At 33.8% G+C, this 17,571-nt stretch overlaps 3 protein-coding genes across 3 annotated transcripts in view; 2 read left to right on the top strand and 1 right to left on the bottom strand.

Annotated features, from left to right (window-relative positions):
- Window positions 1-2,450: 2,450 nt before the first annotated feature.
- LOC143446509 (charged multivesicular body protein 6-A-like) lies at window positions 2,451-4,510 on the bottom strand. The gene has a single exon (XM_076946166.1). The coding sequence runs from the start codon at window positions 4,214-4,216 to the stop codon at window positions 3,560-3,562; it is 657 nt and encodes a 218-aa protein (XP_076802281.1). The 5' UTR covers window positions 4,217-4,510; the 3' UTR covers window positions 2,451-3,559.
- A 1,307-nt stretch (window positions 4,511-5,817) lies between these two features.
- LOC143446405 (uncharacterized) lies at window positions 5,818-6,740 on the top strand. The gene is made up of 2 exons (XM_076946022.1): window positions 5,818-6,056; window positions 6,197-6,740. Exons 1-2 carry the CDS (start codon window positions 5,978-5,980, stop codon window positions 6,418-6,420), a joined length of 303 nt encoding a protein of 100 aa, XP_076802137.1. The 5' UTR covers window positions 5,818-5,977; the 3' UTR covers window positions 6,421-6,740.
- Window positions 6,741-9,733: 2,993 nt separating this feature from the next.
- LOC143445311 (dynein heavy chain domain-containing protein 1-like) overlaps window positions 9,734-17,571 on the top strand; it is a 38,232-nt gene continuing 30,394 nt past the window's right edge. The window contains exons 1-19 of the mRNA XM_076944333.1: window positions 9,734-9,950; window positions 10,162-10,321; window positions 11,544-11,702; window positions 11,805-11,928; window positions 12,031-12,154; window positions 12,294-12,428; window positions 12,713-12,892; window positions 13,022-13,228; window positions 13,385-13,591; window positions 13,660-13,771; window positions 13,874-14,058; window positions 14,177-14,277; window positions 14,439-14,550; window positions 14,659-14,911; window positions 15,021-15,093; window positions 15,252-15,448; window positions 15,577-15,780; window positions 15,953-16,072; window positions 16,583-16,755. Of these exons, the coding sequence (XP_076800448.1) occupies window positions 9,847-9,950; window positions 10,162-10,321; window positions 11,544-11,702; window positions 11,805-11,928; window positions 12,031-12,154; window positions 12,294-12,428; window positions 12,713-12,892; window positions 13,022-13,228; window positions 13,385-13,591; window positions 13,660-13,771; window positions 13,874-14,058; window positions 14,177-14,277; window positions 14,439-14,550; window positions 14,659-14,911; window positions 15,021-15,093; window positions 15,252-15,448; window positions 15,577-15,780; window positions 15,953-16,072; window positions 16,583-16,755 (2,930 nt within the window). The 5' untranslated portion in view covers window positions 9,734-9,846. The remainder of the gene's footprint in view (window positions 9,951-10,161; window positions 10,322-11,543; window positions 11,703-11,804; window positions 11,929-12,030; window positions 12,155-12,293; window positions 12,429-12,712; window positions 12,893-13,021; window positions 13,229-13,384; window positions 13,592-13,659; window positions 13,772-13,873; window positions 14,059-14,176; window positions 14,278-14,438; window positions 14,551-14,658; window positions 14,912-15,020; window positions 15,094-15,251; window positions 15,449-15,576; window positions 15,781-15,952; window positions 16,073-16,582; window positions 16,756-17,571) is intronic.

A 17,571-nucleotide genomic window follows, 5' to 3' on the forward strand; every position in this document is an offset into this window, starting at 1 on the left:
TACCTTTTTCCAAGCAATTTTTGTCTGTCCTTGTACTTTTTAAGCAATTATTATTTTTCAAAAGTTCATTTTAGAGAGTACTGCAGTCATTTTCAGCTTACTTTCTAAAAATACACTGATTCCGAAAATGTAAACGAAATGTCTCTATTTTTTTTCATTAATGAGTTATTGGCGAAACCGTTTTCAAAAAACTGTGTGAGGAGCGAACGATGTGACATGACGCCACCCAATTGGTTGGTCTTCAAACAAGGTTCAAGCGCATATCAGATCAATGAAAAATTGCTGTTGGAAAACTCGTTTCGGAGAATGGACAGTCTAAAACTTTAAGGCGCTAAATCCCTAGGTACGTCTCTGCTTCCATGTGGGTGCAATTCCATATGGCTGCAAATCCTGCAGTTGCGTGTGGTTGCAATTCGTTCATAAACGATATAATGTTTATATTATATCTATGCGTATAACCCACCTGTTAGGCTAAATATGTTTACCTAAATCATTGAACTGTTATCCATAGCAGGCCTACATACGTATCGTAATTTCTGATATATTACAGAACTTGTTTCTTGCAGTCCCAAAGCCCGAACGTGTGCAAATGCGGGTGGATGCAATTCTGTGTGCTTGCAATTATGTTGGGGGCAATACCATGGCCATTGTTTTCAACAGCTGTTTACTAGGGACAATCATCCCCGTACTCAAAAAGAATACCGGACACTGATTGGCCGAACACACTTTCTTAAACCGTTACGTAGAACGTCCAATACTTGATTGAAATCGCAAAATTGTAAAATATACGGCCCCTTTAGGTCTAGCAGGTAAATCTTGTCCTATTTTTGACTCGACAGTTTTGTTTTAAGAAACTTATAAGCAGTACCTAATGGTTTATTTTATACGTGTCGACGTTTGCATGAATTCGTTAGAATGGAGTTTTGTAGAATGCACAGTCATTTGTTCATGATTAACGTTTTCTCCAAAGCTAATCGCTTAAACGCATACACTGAATAATCGCATAAAAATGTCTAAACAAATTGGATATGCAATTAACCAGATTTCGTCTTATGACCATTCTATGTTCAAAAACAGATTTAAAGAAAAATGTGGACACTTGAGCTTTCCAACCAAAGAATATTATAGGCCAACTTATGTTGCATTGATAACAGAGCTTGATATTTGTAATACACAAATAGAAGAGTTTTAAATAATGCCACAAAAACCAACATATAACTTTTTATTTTTAGAAGACACTTACATACTTTACATATATGGCATTTAGGCATTCAAACTGGTTGAAAATGAAAAATGTATGTAAAACAACAATACTAGCATACGACAGTTTGAATATACCGATATCACAGAAGCGTAAAGGTCTAGAAATTTATATTGCTAAAGTGGGTGACATCTAAAATGATTTGTAAACATAAAAAACACACACGAAGTCTCAACTAACTACGTTTCTGAAACAAAATGACCTTAGAAAAATCAATGGAAATATGTGTTCAATACCGTTTTCACTTTGCTTAACCTTCAAGCAATGTTTTTAAACAAAGTTAATAAAACATTTTAGAACACCAATATACTGTATTTGCTTTCCATAAACAATTCTTAAATGGGTAACTCAAATAGAAGTCACCTTACAGATAGTAGTTTGTAGTAACAATTGATCATATTTAAGTATATCGCATAAAATATCTTTTGGGTCAATTGATGCATATTGCTGCAGGGATTCTTGCATTTCCCTTTCTAGAACCGACTGTAACCATGCATCTTGTTGTGTTCTTATAGCATGAGCTTTATGTATGCAATTTGAAACACTTTTCGCTGCTGTGAGAAATCTCTTTTCCATTGAATCAACCTTCTCTGATAATCCTTTATAACCAAGCAAAGTATCTTCATCTATATTCTGGGCAGCTTTGAGGTCATCATCCTTGAAACCTGTCATGGTCTTTAATCGAGCATCTACTTCTTTTCGTTTGTATTTTTTTAGAAGTTTTTTCCACGTTTTCGCTTCATTATTCAACACAGAAAGCCTTTCCAAAGCATAATTACCTTCGGGCATCAAAAGAACACGAGGTGCCTGCTTATTTGTAGTTGATGTCGAAGAAATATTGGCTGTTTCCTCTGACATAGTTAGATGATGTTTTGATTGCTCACATATTTTCTTGTTCGGATTTAAAATTTCCACATCTTCACTTTCGTTCGTTTCAACTATGAGACAATGCAATGTTTCGGCAAGAGATCGTCTGCGAACTGAAGAACGTCGTCTCTTTTTAGGTGGTATTTCTGACACGTCCAAGTTGCTGGTGCTTAATTTTCTTGCACGTGATGTCGAAGAAACTTCTGGTGATGCTGTAGTGCACTCAACAGGCTCCATGTTTGTTTGCTCCATTGTATACTGTTCTAATAATATGGTTAATGAAAACAGAATTATGTGCTACCACTCTCCAAGCAAAAAAGCCCTACAAACACAAGAGTGAAACAAAATTATCAACACTAGCTGAAACACTGTATAATGTAGTGGAATCATACATGAAACAAGTTACATGTTCGTTTCAACTAACAACAATAAAATGTCCAGTAAAGTGCCAGTTATAAAGATACGATAATTTAATATAACATTAACCAAAGATCCAAGGGAAGATAATTGTAGTAATATTTTAAAATGAAATGCACAACGTAAGTATATAAACAACACGACACAAAGGTTACTAATGGTATATCACCAAATGTACTAAAGTAATCATATCAGTTCACTATACTTATGCAAACATAGTAACAAACTATATCATTTCAGCATTACTTCCAAGTATATTAAGAGTTATGGAAAATCACAATTTGATGTAATTTTAATGGAAAGTCACAAGGGTCCTAAGGCATTGGTATGCTTGGAGCATGATTAATATTGCGAACTTCACTTGAACCACATGCTTGGACAGCTTGAATTGTTCGAATTTTTTATGGCTATAGTTATTAGTTCAATCGTAAAATAATTTTAACAAACAATGTAGGATTTCAGTAGACAGTAACTAATAGTTTTACTAGCTCTTATATGATCGAATTTATAACTAAAATGAACAAACAGAATTTAAAAAATATGGAAAAAAGAGCCCCAGTACAAATTTTTTGATGTACAACCACTTAAAAACTCAGATGCATCTATTCATAAGCTGTCTACGAATTAAATTCTAACATTTCCCAATATTGACATTTCAGCATGCTGTGCCAAAACAGCAATTCGTCTGTCTATAATAATCAATCCAAACAATTTAGATAACCGCCTAGGCAAATCTGTATATTTTGGAAGCACCCGAAAGTTACTTCCTCATGTCCTGTTGTAACAAGAGACTTTTTTAGAAGCATACCTCAACTTACTATAAACAGCACTTTGAAAGCTGAGTCATAAAAAATACATATAATAAATAACTCAATTTTGACAAAATATAATTAGAAACTCCGTACCGGTACAAGATTAAATATGATACTTGAATCCTTTTTTCAATGTTACATCTGGCATGCAATATTTTTCATGACAGCCATGAGTCATGAATTCAAGACAAAGGTAGTAATGTCAGCTAGCAGCAACAGGGGTAGGTTGTTTCTTGGGTTTTTCAGCATGCTTTTCAACTGGAGGTGCTTCAGATGGCACATCTGGAAGTTGAAGATCCACTTGTTTTGCTTCTACTCCAAGAAGTTCATCTAGCTCGGCTAAAACTTCAGATTCATCTTCTGGGGTTAAAGAACCACTAAGAAGCTCATCCAGTTCCTGTTGATATTCAATTCCTTCCCTGGTCTCATCCATTATCTTTTCAACGTCCTCATAAGACATGATTTTATGCATGGCTTTAAGGGATTCGTTTCCAACTTTGAGACCTTGCACAACATTACTTTCCAACTGGGCAAACTCAATATCATTAGCCATTACTTCTAGGTTGTCAATCTGTTCATCCGTCTGTTTAAGTAATGTCTCTTGTCGTCGTTTCTTTTTCAAGATTAACTTTGCTTTATCTTTTTCGCCATTTTTCAAGCATTGTTTAGCTAGTTGTTTCAGTTTTTCTTGTTCATTTTCAATTTTTTTTTGATAACCTTGAAGCTGATCTCTCTGCTTTTTTAACTCTAAAATAGCTCTGTCTTGTTCTGTTATTCTACTAACTGGTTTCTTTTTAGAAGCAAATAAATTACCCATTTTATCTGAAATATAACAACAATCGTTTTGTTTCTCTGACATGCAAGTAATATATTGAAATATAAGTATTTGTCATATGCACTCACACAATACAGGACACATGATATGCAAAAACGAGAGCATTAATCTCCAAGAGACTAAGTATATACATACAGTAAAATTCATGTACAACATTTTATTAGCGTTTACCAATTAACGGGAAAAGGGACTAAGTCGAAAATTGGCTTAAAACAACAAACCTATAATTAATTAAATCCACAAAACATAAGAGAAATGACGATGCTAGCCTAGCCTAAAACGCCACCGTAATATCTCTGCAAAAATCTGGCGCCAAGAAAGCAATCTGTAATCTAACTAATCTTCAATGTCATTATTATCAACATCATGCAATAAGAGTTCTAACTGAGCACATGCTAAAATGTCTTTATGACGTCACCAATGGCAGGTTGCTGTTTTTCATCAGCACCCTGCTATCAGTGACGTCAGGTGGTTGCCGATCAGTATTCCACCCTATTGTTGGTGACGTCAGGGAGTTGGTGGTTAGTGGTTTAGAGAGGCAGGGGTTGTAAGGAAAAGTACAATTCGTTTTCAAATAATAACCAGCTATTGGTTTGTGCTCAATAGTTGGCAAGTTGTTGTTTTGTATTGTTTAGTTATTAATTTACTATAGTTCACCTCAACGTATGGATAGGTGAAGTCGTCTGTTTTTTTTAAGATAGGCGGTTAGGGTTACTTTAGCCAGTTAAAGTTTTATTGGAGTTAGATGTACATCAGAAGGTAGATTTAGGTTAGTGCATAGTTGTATAGTGTGTTATTTTAACAAGACACTGTGAAAAATAGCTTCCGACGCACGATTTTTTCCGGTTAAAGAGTGCGGCAGCCTTTATTTTTTATATTGTTTGTTTTTCGCCTTTGACTGTGGGCAGTGAAAAATTTGGTTTCTTATGTAGACTTAGGCTAAAATGAGGATGTTGTTAGTATGATGTTGCATGTTGTTATGCGTTGCAACTTGCAAATTTTTGGTTGTCTGTGTTATAATTTTATTGCACTGCAGAGGTTAACGCAGCAGATGCAGAGTTTATCGGTCTTAACTTATGTTATTTTGACTTAATTTACCTGTTGCATTAATTGTCTGACTCTATTATTGCGTGCGGTTAGAATTCTCTAACCTCTTGTCAGCCGAAAGTTTTTATATTACAACAGAAATAGTTTACTAGAAAAGGTTTTTATTGTAGGTGCTGTACACTTTCTCAATATTACGCATAATCAAGAACATAGTAGTATCACTGCTTTAAGATGTCTATTGAGTTGCAATCACCATGACTAGCGTAGTACTGTCGTACAACTCTCTGTATCTCTCCGTCTGGCGATTTCTCGCGTAGAAGTTCGAGCATAGAATGCGTTGGCAATGGAGGTTTTATTCAGTTAAAACTGGCGCGTTTTGAAACGACCTGATAACGTACTAAAACGAGTTTTCACACGAAGTTATTCAGAGCAAGTTTTCAAAAATATCCAACGATAATTGCAATGTTATCAAAAAACAAAACTCCAATCAATAACTGGAAAACTCTTTTCCAAGAATGATGTAATGGTATTAAAAAACTCAAATCACTAACTGGAAAACTCTTTTCCAAGAATGATGTAATGGTATTAAAAATAACTGGAAAGCTCTTTTCCAAGAATTATGTAATGGTATTAAAAATGCCACCCAGGCCGCTACAGCACTATGTGCTGTATACTTACAGAAGTCAAGTCAGCATTTGAAAGTTCTTTGTGATACATTTGGGATTAAGAGTGCATAAAATGGTTAATCAGCTTGTTGAGCTTGTTATTTTCAAAGATCTTTTCCCAAAGCACTACAAAAGCATCCGACGTTGTGGTGGTAAGTTAATAAATGTCACTTTTACTATAAGCAAATCAATGTGTGCTGCAATATCCACAGGCTACTTTGTTAATATAAATTAAACTTTGAGTACTTGAATGAATATAAACAATCCTTTTGTTCACTTTTTTTCTAATAAGAGAAGCAGAGTACTACTACTCGAACAATGGGAGGCTGCTATCGGCTACGTCACGGTCAGCAGCCTTGGTGTTACGTCACCAACAGCAGCCTGTCAATCATTGAGCAGCAACCAATAGCAGGGTACTATTGGAAAACAGCAGGCTGCAGCTTTCGGTTAGGACCCCGCCTCCTCATATGGCCACAGAAACGGGATTCCAGTCTCTGGGATGGAGTTTCTTTGTGAAGTTTTATTTCATCATCCATTTGTTGTGCCCTTAAAATATTCATTGCCACTGTAATCAAACTACGCTACTTCGTATATTTCATTTCAGTTGTTGATAACAATGTCATTAATGCTAGCAAACATGTCTTCTACATTTCCCAACATTCTTTTCATTGTTTGTAATATTTTATACAAATTTTTTAAATTTGGGAACTATCTTTTGGGTTTGGTGACCAATGGTCATGCTAACCCACCATGTTAGCCTGTAGAACAATTGTGTTATTGTTATCGTGCATGTTTTAAGCCTACGAGCTTTGCCAGTTTTTCCTCTTCATTAGTTGTTCGAGAGCATGTGTTTCTTTGTGCTATAACTATAACGATTAGCATCGACACTTCCGCTCTGCACAGTTAATGGCGAAAAATAAACGATACAATAATAGTAGTTAGGATCAAAGTGACCTTAAAAACTACCAATCACTTTTGTTAGCATACGTTTCGAGTTTATTCTTAACTCATTTTCAATAGACTAAGCAATTTGTAAAGTAAACGATACCGAATATTGAACATTGAGAATAAGTTATAAATAATCTTGAAATGTTTGCTAATAAAAATTATTGCCAAATTTTTGGTTCTGGTGTGACGATTACGTCACGAATCACGAGTTGTTTTCGAGATGTTTGAAATTTAATTTGGGATCTTGTAATTCAGTTGTTTACCAGACTTGAGTTCTCCTTAATGACGTCAGATAAATTACCTCGCTTGCACTGGTGTGCCATATATATATCGATGCAATGTTTACAATCTTTCCTTTTCATGTGATCGATTTCACTGGTTATTACAGCGCTATGTAACATTCAGTAAGCTTTGCCCGAAGGTGAAAACCTTTGTGTTATAATAAATAAAATGGGAACTTTATAATTTAGTAATTTGTATAGACAGAATCAAGCAACTAACAGCATAGTCACGCAATTTGAGAAATGAGAACTCATCCATCGAAGCAGAAGTAAAACAAGTTATCAACCTTCAATCGTTCTCGCTCATATTCAAACAATTACCGCCAGCATATGCGGACTTTATGACAGATATGTTTCTTGTGTAATACTTCACACAAGTAGTGCACAAGCGAATTGTAAAATTTGTCATACTGGTACTTAAAATAAAGATTAACTGAAAAACAAAAATATTCATTGTCATTTCAATCAAACCATGTCACTTTATATATTTCTTTCGACGATTAATGTCTGTGTTTTTAATGTTATCGAACATGTCCTTTACATCTTCCAACAGTGTAGTTGTTTCATTGTTTATATTATTTTGGTCTTACGTTTGTTAGGAATTATTTTGTCGGTTTGGTGGCCATGCTAACTTACCATCTTATAGCACAATTCTATTATTGTTATCTTGCCTGTCTTAAAGTCTTGGGCTTTGCCACTTTTTTCTGCTGGTTAATTGTTCGTGAGCATTTGTTTTATTGTGCTATAACTACAACGGTTAGCATCCTAACTTTCGCTCCGCCCAGTTAATGGCAAACTTAAATAAGTGCGCCAAGATTTTGTTTAGTGTCATCTTGTGGCCACATGTGTTTTGATTTCCACTAAAGCATGTTTCCTTGGTTACCTTGACTCTTGCAGCGCTTGCCGCTTGTGCAGAACAAGGCTAGCAGCTCATGCGATAAAGCATAGAATTGCCGGCATTTACTGGTATTTTTTTTTGAAATTCGAAACGAATTTATGTACCATGTTTTTTAATATTGCATTAAGGGTATGTACGCGATGGATTTTTTTGCGATTTTTGAAAAATAAAACATTCATTTCAGTTTTGAATCTGAATGGATTTTGAAGTTTGGTTGTTTTTTTCTTCAACTGGCGAGGTACAAGTAGGCCTAATATTTTAAAATACCAGTTTAGTGTTGCTAGGTGTACAAAGGCAGATTATCGGAGAGAAAAGCTAACTATATAAAAACTGCCGAACTCAAGATAAAACAGTCCATAAAAGTGGTAAAAAGAAATAAAGAAGCAATTTGGATGTCGACATTATGTGGCAGTTGTCTGCTGTATAAGCTAGATCTTTCGATTTTTGTTTTAATTTTCTGATTTTGAAAAGTTGTTGATCCAGCTTAGTGAAGTCTATTTTGTATTTAGAATGTTCGTGGAAATGTTTGGCTACTTCAGACTTGTTGTTGGGTTTGTGTTCATCCTTTCTGCAAGTTTATTTTATGCACAACACAAATATTTAAGTTGGTATATACTATGGCCTAAAAATCCACTGACATTAATCGTTTTTGTGTGAATTCAAGTTTTATGTTGGAGCCTCAATTTGATAAAGCAGCAACTTTCGTTTTTGATTGGTTGGAAGTTTTGCTGAGATATGGAAGTTTGATAAAGAAGATTAACTGTTTGTTTTCTGTTGCTGCATATGTTTCATCTGGACGCTTTTATTTCACTGGAAAAAATGTGCATTCAAAGCTATTTTTAACAGTTTCTGGATAACCTAACTTAAATGTTATAAAATAGTAACCTAAACTTTACCTAAATTTAACTCCAATAAAACCTTAAATAGCTAAAATCAACTTTTTGCATACCCATTCTCCTAACCTAACCGCCTATCTTTAACAACAGGCGTGGCCTACTTACAGTGAAATAGTCAAGCTCTAATTTTTAATGTATAAGGTGCCAATTTTGTTTTGCGACTGATGAAACAGTTGCAGAATTTTTGTTTGTAGTCACAATTTCAAAAGTGTAGGTTTTCGCAATGCCAAGGATCTGTCTCTCGTATTGTGCTGTTACATTGTGTATGTACCAGGATGGAAAGCATGACACTTTTCGACAAGATCTCTGGGGTGCAAGATGTCCAAAATTTGGGTTGACCATGCTTAAATAGGTGCAACTAGATGCATTTTGCAACCTCATTTTAAACACTGTGGGCCCTCTTTTTTAGTGGAAAATGTGCGATATCTAAAAAAAGAAGACATCAACTGTGCTCATTTTCATTTAAGAAAGATAAAAACAGAAGAACAAAAGTGAATGTCTTCTTTCTTTTAGAAAACACACTTTTTCCTTAAAGTTAACATTCGGATGCACCAAACACAGTCTTGAAAAATCTCAAGGGTGCAGTTGCAATGATTTCCACAATAACTTTCCACTATGGTAGGTACAAAAGTCTAATGTCTATTTTCTGCTTGCGAGACAAACTTCTGGTCAAAGTTAGGCAACTTCAGGCATTCTGGTCGAAGTTGCTCTGTATGTCAGTTACTTTTCGAAATTGAACTTTAATAACTAACCGTATATGCTATACGTAAAAGTAGAATGAATTCTATTTTTTGTAACAGGAATTATTTAATTGTGTGATGTTCACCTTAATTTAAGAATTTTTCCTAAGTAAATTTTGCATAATATGCTGCAAAGAATAATGACATCGATTTATTAATGGTGATTGTTGTTACAAACAATGACATCTTATCAAGATAATGTGCCGTTTATTCCATCTTCTCCAAAGTTGCCAAGTATATCTCAGCCAAGTGGAATTTATGGATCTAATGGAAATGCTCTGCGGTAGATTGACTTTTATTTAGACCTTTTCAATTAAATTAAATTTTTTTATCAATTAGTTTTTCTAATTGTTTGTTACCAGTAGTAGTAGTAGTAGTAATACTCTTATTAGTGTTTCGACTTAAATTATTGTTCAGTTTTTTAATGTTGTATTATCTGTCTACTTAATGTTGTATTATTTATGATACATCTTAATTGATTTGTTTTTTTGCAGAACGTGGCACCCTGGAGGACAGTGGAATGGTCCATTAAGAAAAAAAATAGACTATGCAATAACTTATAGTGGTCAACCTCATCATGAAGATATTGAAGAACTGTCCAAAGATCTCACAAAGTTAATGATCTCCGCGCTTCAGCCAAATGCAAAGAAAGAGGTAATTTTGCAGTATTTCTGTTGGCACATTTTTTTTGAAGTGGAAATAATATAGATATAGACCAGTGGTTTTCAACCTTTTTCATACCGCCACCCATTTTAACAACCCAATGTAACTAACGACCCCCTTCCAAAAATTTTGATTCAGGCATATGCAATACATTTGTGTATGCGCAATAGCACAAAAAATATAATTAAAAATAACATAAATTTAGATACCACTCTGTTGTAAAAAGTACTCAGCAAATGTTACCTTGCTCTTAACAGCCGCATTTGAAATTTCCCCAGGCTCGGCTAGCTACCGTAGGCTACCTATGATTGATACCGGGAACTCAATAGTAAGCCTACACTGGCTTGCCTAGGCTATCATCTGCTGCAAAAATAATTGTCTACCTTGCAACTTGCTTCCTGGCTGTTCACTGTTTGAACATTCAACTTTTATTCAACTGTTTGAACATTCGCTGTCAACAATATTCACTAATATCATTACAGTTAATTTTTTATGGTCATTAATTCGCATTCTTGTAATAGTGATTGGTATTTAATTGTCGTCTTCGCGACCCCCAGAGAAAAGGCAAACGGCCCACCTGGGGGTCGCGACGCCCAGGTTGAAAACCACTGATATAGACAAATACAAATCTCCTGAAATAATGTAAAAAATTACTTGGACTCAAATCAGTTTGTCTTTTTGGTTGATTAATTATAATTGATTGATTGATGTGATCTTGGACTTGATTTGGCCTATGTCATTAAAACGCATAATAATATTTTGTAGAATTTTTTAATTTGACTCATATAACTCAAGTTCTGTTGATTTTTGAACTAGTCTGCTTGTTTAAATTGATGAAGAAATTTATAAACTTAGTCTATAATAATGGAACCGATTGCATTATTAAACAAGTAGTAGTTAGTTAGTTTGAGTTGTTCAAAAATTATATATGTAGCTTACAATTGTACATGATCCTCTTGATAGCAAGTTAGCAACATAGTATTGTAATCCACTTGCTGTGATTTGGCCTGCATTATGATTTGGAACTAAACTTGACTAATGACTCGACTAAAAACCTTGTTATCATCACTGTTTGAAGGTGCTACCAAATTATTGAATTTAAATATTATACACATTCCATTCTTGTTTCAATATGGTACTCATCAAATAGTTTTAATTTCAAAAAAATGTAATTTTGTTTGCAATAAATTTAGATCCAGTATTTTTTTTGCAGACTTGGCTGGAATTAAATCATGCCCTTGCTTTGATTCAACCATATAATGAGTTCCTTCGCATATCTGCAATGGCTCATTATGCTGAGCGCATCTATCATTATTACAACTCTAATATGGAAAGACTCTTTGATGTTCCTGTGATTGAAAATTTAGCTAATGTAAAGCAATTTTAGTTCTTTATTTAACATGGCATTGTAATGATGAGTAAACTATTGCTAAGTAATAACGATATATGCTAGATTAGACACACGGTTTTGTAGGTTTTTCCACACACCATTTCTGATCTTCGTGGAAAGCAAGGGTCTGGAATAAACTCTACAAGGTTCAAAAAAATTCCTGGGATGTCACAGTCCCCAGCCGTAACCTTAAAATCACGTCAACCAGGTTTTACAGTGTTTTTATGAAGCGTGTGGTGCAGTTTTTAAAGTATATACGTAAATTGTTTTCCACCATGAGAATCATATGCCTAAACTACAAAATTTGCAGAGCCTTGCCTGGTGGAAAGAAGTCTTACTTTACCTAATGGCAACAACCCTTATTCTTTGCTTAGAACTGGTGAAGATCCGGCTAATTTTATAAAACCAAAGCCTTTGTATTTGAGCAATATAAGGTTGGATGAAACGAGAATTTTTTAGAATAAACTTCTAACATTAAATTTTTGTTGTTGTTTTAGTTCAAATGCAGAAAAATGCTAGCACTATACTAAATATTATTTAATCATCAGTGATAGATGTGCTTGTTTTCATTAGCAAATGCATCGGAAATGTCGCATTAGAAACTATTACAAGGGAATCTGGCTGGAAAGAAACACAAAACATGACTGTTGCTGCGATTGATGTAGATTTTCCTGCTATGTTTGAAAATACTGTTGAGGATGCTGTCAGGTATCATATCATATAGACTTTTTTGGGGTCGGGTCACCAATATATATCTTAGGTCACATCAGACTTTGTTATTATCTATTATATCTACTATCTATCATATTCTATTATACACATTTTTTTAATCGTCATTAAATGCCAGGTAAAATGCTTTACATACGATATTATAACTTTTTTCCTAGTTAATCGATGTGTTTACTTATGTTCTTGAAAAATATGTACTATACTGTAATATGTATTTTACCAAAATAATGTGGTAATATTGTAAAACTACACTTAATCCACAGCTCAAGTGTTTCTAATGAAGAGGACATGCAAGAATCTGCAAAAGAATTGAAACAACACAAACAAAAAGAAGAATGTTTATCAATAAGTGGCCGTCAAGCAGTAGAATTATTTCTGAAACATAAACATATGCATAGAGTCAAGTTTATTTACTTCAACCTGATAAAAAATAGACATTACAGGTGAGATATCACAGGTATCATTTGGTTTTAAAATCCTTTGATAAATTTACTTTCTAGGTATCTGTACAGTGTAGAAGTTCTTGGGTATCTGTTTATCTTTTCATGTTATTACAACGTTTTTACTTCAAGACCCTATGACTTGATATCAGTGCCACGAGAATGCATTGATCCTGAGCATTTTATATTTTCTTCATTTGGAGTGTTGCATATATTCCCTGATGGACACCACTCTGAAACATTCACCCTTGCTGAATGGAACAAAAATGCTGTCCTATGGACAGCAATTAATGGAATTCCCTTCTTCAGAAATTACCTTATCACAAAAGCTTTTAGAAGGTTTTTCATTATGATACATAAACATTTATTGACTTTAAATTACTGTACTTTTCTTGCAAAAAATAATTTTTCTCTTTCGGTTTTTGCCATTGCAATGATGGTGTTTACTTTGCAAACTGCTATTACAAAACTAACAACTTATATATTGGTGCTTAGATGGCATGCTAATGTCAAATGGAGAAAATATGACAAAATCAGAAGGGAAATTAAAGATAATTTGCTTCATGCTGTTCCTGAATTTGGCTCAGCACTTCTGCACATATTTCGGCTAATCAATGAGCTCTCAGAGATTCAGTTTTTACCTGTAAAGCCTATTCAACAATTTCAATATGGCATTGGTGATTTGGAAGCTGACATACACAGGTTATAATGTCTTACTAATGTTATGGCTGATCGACTTTTTTATTTTAAATTGCCTATTTTGTATTTAGATTGAAATTAGATGCACAAAATGTCCTGGAACTGTTTTTTCGCTATGCGAAGAAAGTTGTTGATACCACTAAACAGGCCTGTTTTGAACAGCTAAAGTACTATGAACGTCAGGTAGTACACCACAAATTTTATATCTGTATATTGTTAACTTGTTGCCTTTTTTATTTAAGCTTTTAAGAAAAATAAAACCATACAATACATCATTTCATTTAGGCAAAGCACACAAAGCCATTGTTCAGCAAAGAATCACTTTATGTCCAACGCCGCAAGCGCTTGGCAAGGGATAAAAATCTGGTTCAAGCAAGAAAAGTAACATCTCAGTTACCATCATTTGTCACGTTGGTTGATCAAGCCATATCAGTCCATCTTATAGCATTAGCAAGGATAGCAATTACAGAGTAATTTATTCCTTATCGGAGTGGTTAATCCTTACCTTATTTAATCAATAGATGCAAACACTTTTTTTGGGTTTTCTTTTTGTTATTAAGTCTGTTTACCACCAGCTTTATATTTCAGATTTGTTTCATCTGTGCTGTCTGTTGAAGATGAAGATGAAGATGAAGACGTTGCTGACGAAACTTCTTCTCTTGTAGCCAGCAGTCACACTACAGTAAAAGGTGTTGAATTAAACTAAAACGCACAACGTTACTTTTATTAAATAATTTCACTCCCTTGATGAATTTAAGTTGTATTTGATGCCGTAGTTGTCTTATCCACATACACATTTCAATTTCAAATAAACATACAAATGAATTTATTTATTTTTCCTGTGAATCAGAAACAAACAGTTCTAAAGTTGACGACATAGAAGTAATGACATCCGTGTTTGTGACAAAATTTGTGTTTGATCGGAAGACACACTGCTTAGAAATGCAACCATCTTTAGAGAAGTACATTTAGCTTTCATATATTCCTAACAATGTTTTCATTACTTGTCACATATTTCTCTGTTTTATTTTCACCAAGTTTATTTGTGCTAATATTTAAATGTTGTTTAGGTTTAAATCAGTGATGACTGCAGCAATTGAGGACATACTTGAAGTGATGTGCAATGGCGTGTTTTCTATGCACTCTTTTTCAGCCATGAACATCCCGGAAAGGCCCAGGTCAGCTCCACCTTCCATTGGTTCTTCTGGATCGTCCAGAGAACCAGATATATCTGATCAGTCTTCAGTTACGAGTTTTGATTCTGATCTTCAATCAGTAAAAAGTAGCAGCAGTATTCAGCCAAACATTGAAAAAGGAATGCAGGTGAAGTTGTTTCTTATCGTTTCTTTTGTTAGGTAATAATCCATATTACTTACTCGTTAAATGTTAATAATTTTATGTGGTTTGATTGTATGATTGTTCACTTATTTAGATGCAAACTAACTCTTTGGAGAATGCAAGTTTGGACCCTGAAAACCTACAGTTAATTACCGACACCGGCATAGGTAGAAGGACGAGTCACATTTGTGTTTGTCAAAATGAAGTTAATAGGCAATGTTTTGCATTTGCCTTTGTATGATTCTAGTGATGTTCACACCATGTGTATACGTATTTGCTAGCTTAGTCTTTTTGTGATTTTTATTTTGATCTATATTGTCATCAGGTTTGACTAGCCCCGATGTTTTACCTTGTGGCAAACCAACAAAAAATGAGAATAAAGATGGAGTAAAGACTCCTGATTTGGTCAAGGCACCAAGCAACGGAACGCTTGGCTTGATGGTCGGTGGCCAAGCAATAATGGGTCAGTTTAGTCCGATTGATCAAACAAAGCTCAAAGAAAAAATGCTGCAGGATGCTGAGGTTGTACTTAATTTAAAATTTACTACATATAACCTGATATTCTTTGAAATATTTTCATGCTAAAATATATTAGCAACACAGTGATAAAGTCTACCTGCATGAAATTTCTAGTAACGTTAATCATATAGATTGCTGCTGCCATTGCTAAGCAAACAGAGATGGTCAAAATCGCTGTGTCTGAAGTAAATGATTTCTGTAAAGAATACGCCTGGCTTAATGACATTCGAAAGTTTACTTCAACTTGGAATGAACTGGAGCTTGAAAAATGGAAGGGTCGTTCAGCTAGGCAACTTGAGGACCAACTAAATTTAATCAAGCACTGGATTGAAAAGGTTTGTTGATTTGGAAAAGATATACATTTCATCACTATAACATGAAAAAATTTCTGGTGTTGGATTTAATTTCTTAAAAGGATGTAAAGCCAGTAGTACGTATTTGATGAATTTATACGCAAACTGTTGTTCACACAGGAATGATCAAGTCTCTTTTAATTTCTTGAATTAGATTAAAAATATGGATCGTGCATTACTGACATCAAACAAGCTTCTATTTGTTCAATGTACACAGCCCAATGTTGTTCTTGTCCCCGCTCTTAATGCAATTTTTAAGAAACTGATTACTATGGTAAGGTTATTATGAGTTTTTTGTTAGCCTTTCATTCTCTTTAGCTTTTATAAAGGTTGGAAAATCAATGATCCAAACTGATAAGCTCACAGTGTAAATAAATGTAAATGTTATTGAATCATACAGTTTATATTTCACCAGAAATAGCATCATAGGTTTCTTATTCTAATAGAATCATCTATCTTTTATTTGAATAAAAAAAAATTTTTTGGTGCAAAAATTATATTTTTGCGTGAAATAAAAATCTGACTGATCTGATAAACTTTAGATTGATTTATGCTTTTCTCACTTTATTTTTCTTTAGTGATGTTGATTATAGTTGCCGTGTGGACTGCAGTAAAATTAAAAGAAGTTAAAAGAATCTTTTAATTGAAAAATCAGTATTTTTATCATTTAGCATATTGTGCATGAGTATAAACATTCATACGTTATGTCAATGCTTGTAGTTTTCATAATGCAGTATTTTTATTAGGTCTATATGTTTTTATATGGAAATTTAATTTATGTTAGGCGGTGACACATGCAAAGCAGCTCTCAGAGAATGTTACTCAAGAAATAAAGGAAGCTTTGAAAGTCCTAAATGTTAAAGAAACTAACATGAAATCATTTTCTGCCTATGCCAGAAAAGTGACCGAATCAATTAAACACAAAGATCAAATGGCAAATACTGTTTCATATGTTAGGTATGCTTTTTATGTTTTCTTTTAGATTATGCTTAATTATCAATGAATTAAAATCACTAGTAAGTTTTACGCATGGTTGCAAGCAGACGTCTTGCTTCTGGCTGGAAACGTTTTCAGTTCTAAAAATGGTAGCGCAAGCAGAGCAGGGCAGATATTATGAAGAAAAGATCTGTTTTTAATCTTTTTGTTTGCTTCCTTCAACCTTCAATGTTCTTGACGTGTTAACGATTTCGTAACTTTGCTTTTCATGCTGGCAACAAATCATTTCTTGCTCTGACTTCACAGCCTTTTTTCTTTACATTTGGCCTTTTTTAGTTTACGTTGTTACTTGTCAGCATTGAAAATGTTTGTAATGAGAAACAAAAACCTGCTGCAACTATTTACATAAGTGCGTTACCAATTGTATTCCTGTTGTAAATTACTAGCTGCTGTAAGTATTATGCATTAAAGTTATAATTAATACTAGAAAGACCAAGCATGTCAACTGATGCATTTGAGGTATTGAACTTGTCTATTTGCCGAACAGCAGTATTCTTCATTGAAACTATTTCACAATTAATTTTTTTTAATTATATATATAATTAATTAATTTTTATAATTAATTAATTTTTATAATTAATTTATTATAATTATTTCACAATTATAATGTTAAATTTATGTGACTGCTGGGAGTTTTACGTATAAACAAACTTTTTATTCATTTAAGCAGACATTGTAAACAGTCACTTTTTAGACTGTATGTAAAGCATTTTTCTGTGAGTGTCAATTGACATGCTTAGAGAGCTTGGTCGTTCTTGGTAGTTTGAAGTCATGACC

This window comes from Clavelina lepadiformis, chromosome 2 (assembly GCF_947623445.1).
Source record: "Clavelina lepadiformis chromosome 2, kaClaLepa1.1, whole genome shotgun sequence".
Lineage (NCBI taxonomy): Eukaryota > Metazoa > Chordata > Ascidiacea > Aplousobranchia > Clavelinidae > Clavelina > Clavelina lepadiformis.

What these genes read in the sequence shown, in the direction of transcription:
- LOC143446509 (XM_076946166.1), bottom strand. Translation starts at nt 4,216, where the DNA reads ATGTCAGAGAAACAAAACGATTGTTGTTATATTTCAGATAAAATGGGT.
- LOC143446405 (XM_076946022.1), top strand. Translation starts at nt 5,978, where the DNA reads ATGGTTAATCAGCTTGTTGAGCTTGTTATTTTCAAAGATCTTTTCCCA. An exon ending in AAGCATCCGACGTTGTGGTG is followed by an intron (nt 6,057 to 6,196) that starts GTAAGTTAATAA and finishes TTTTCTAATAAG; the next exon opens with AGAAGCAGAGTACTACTACT.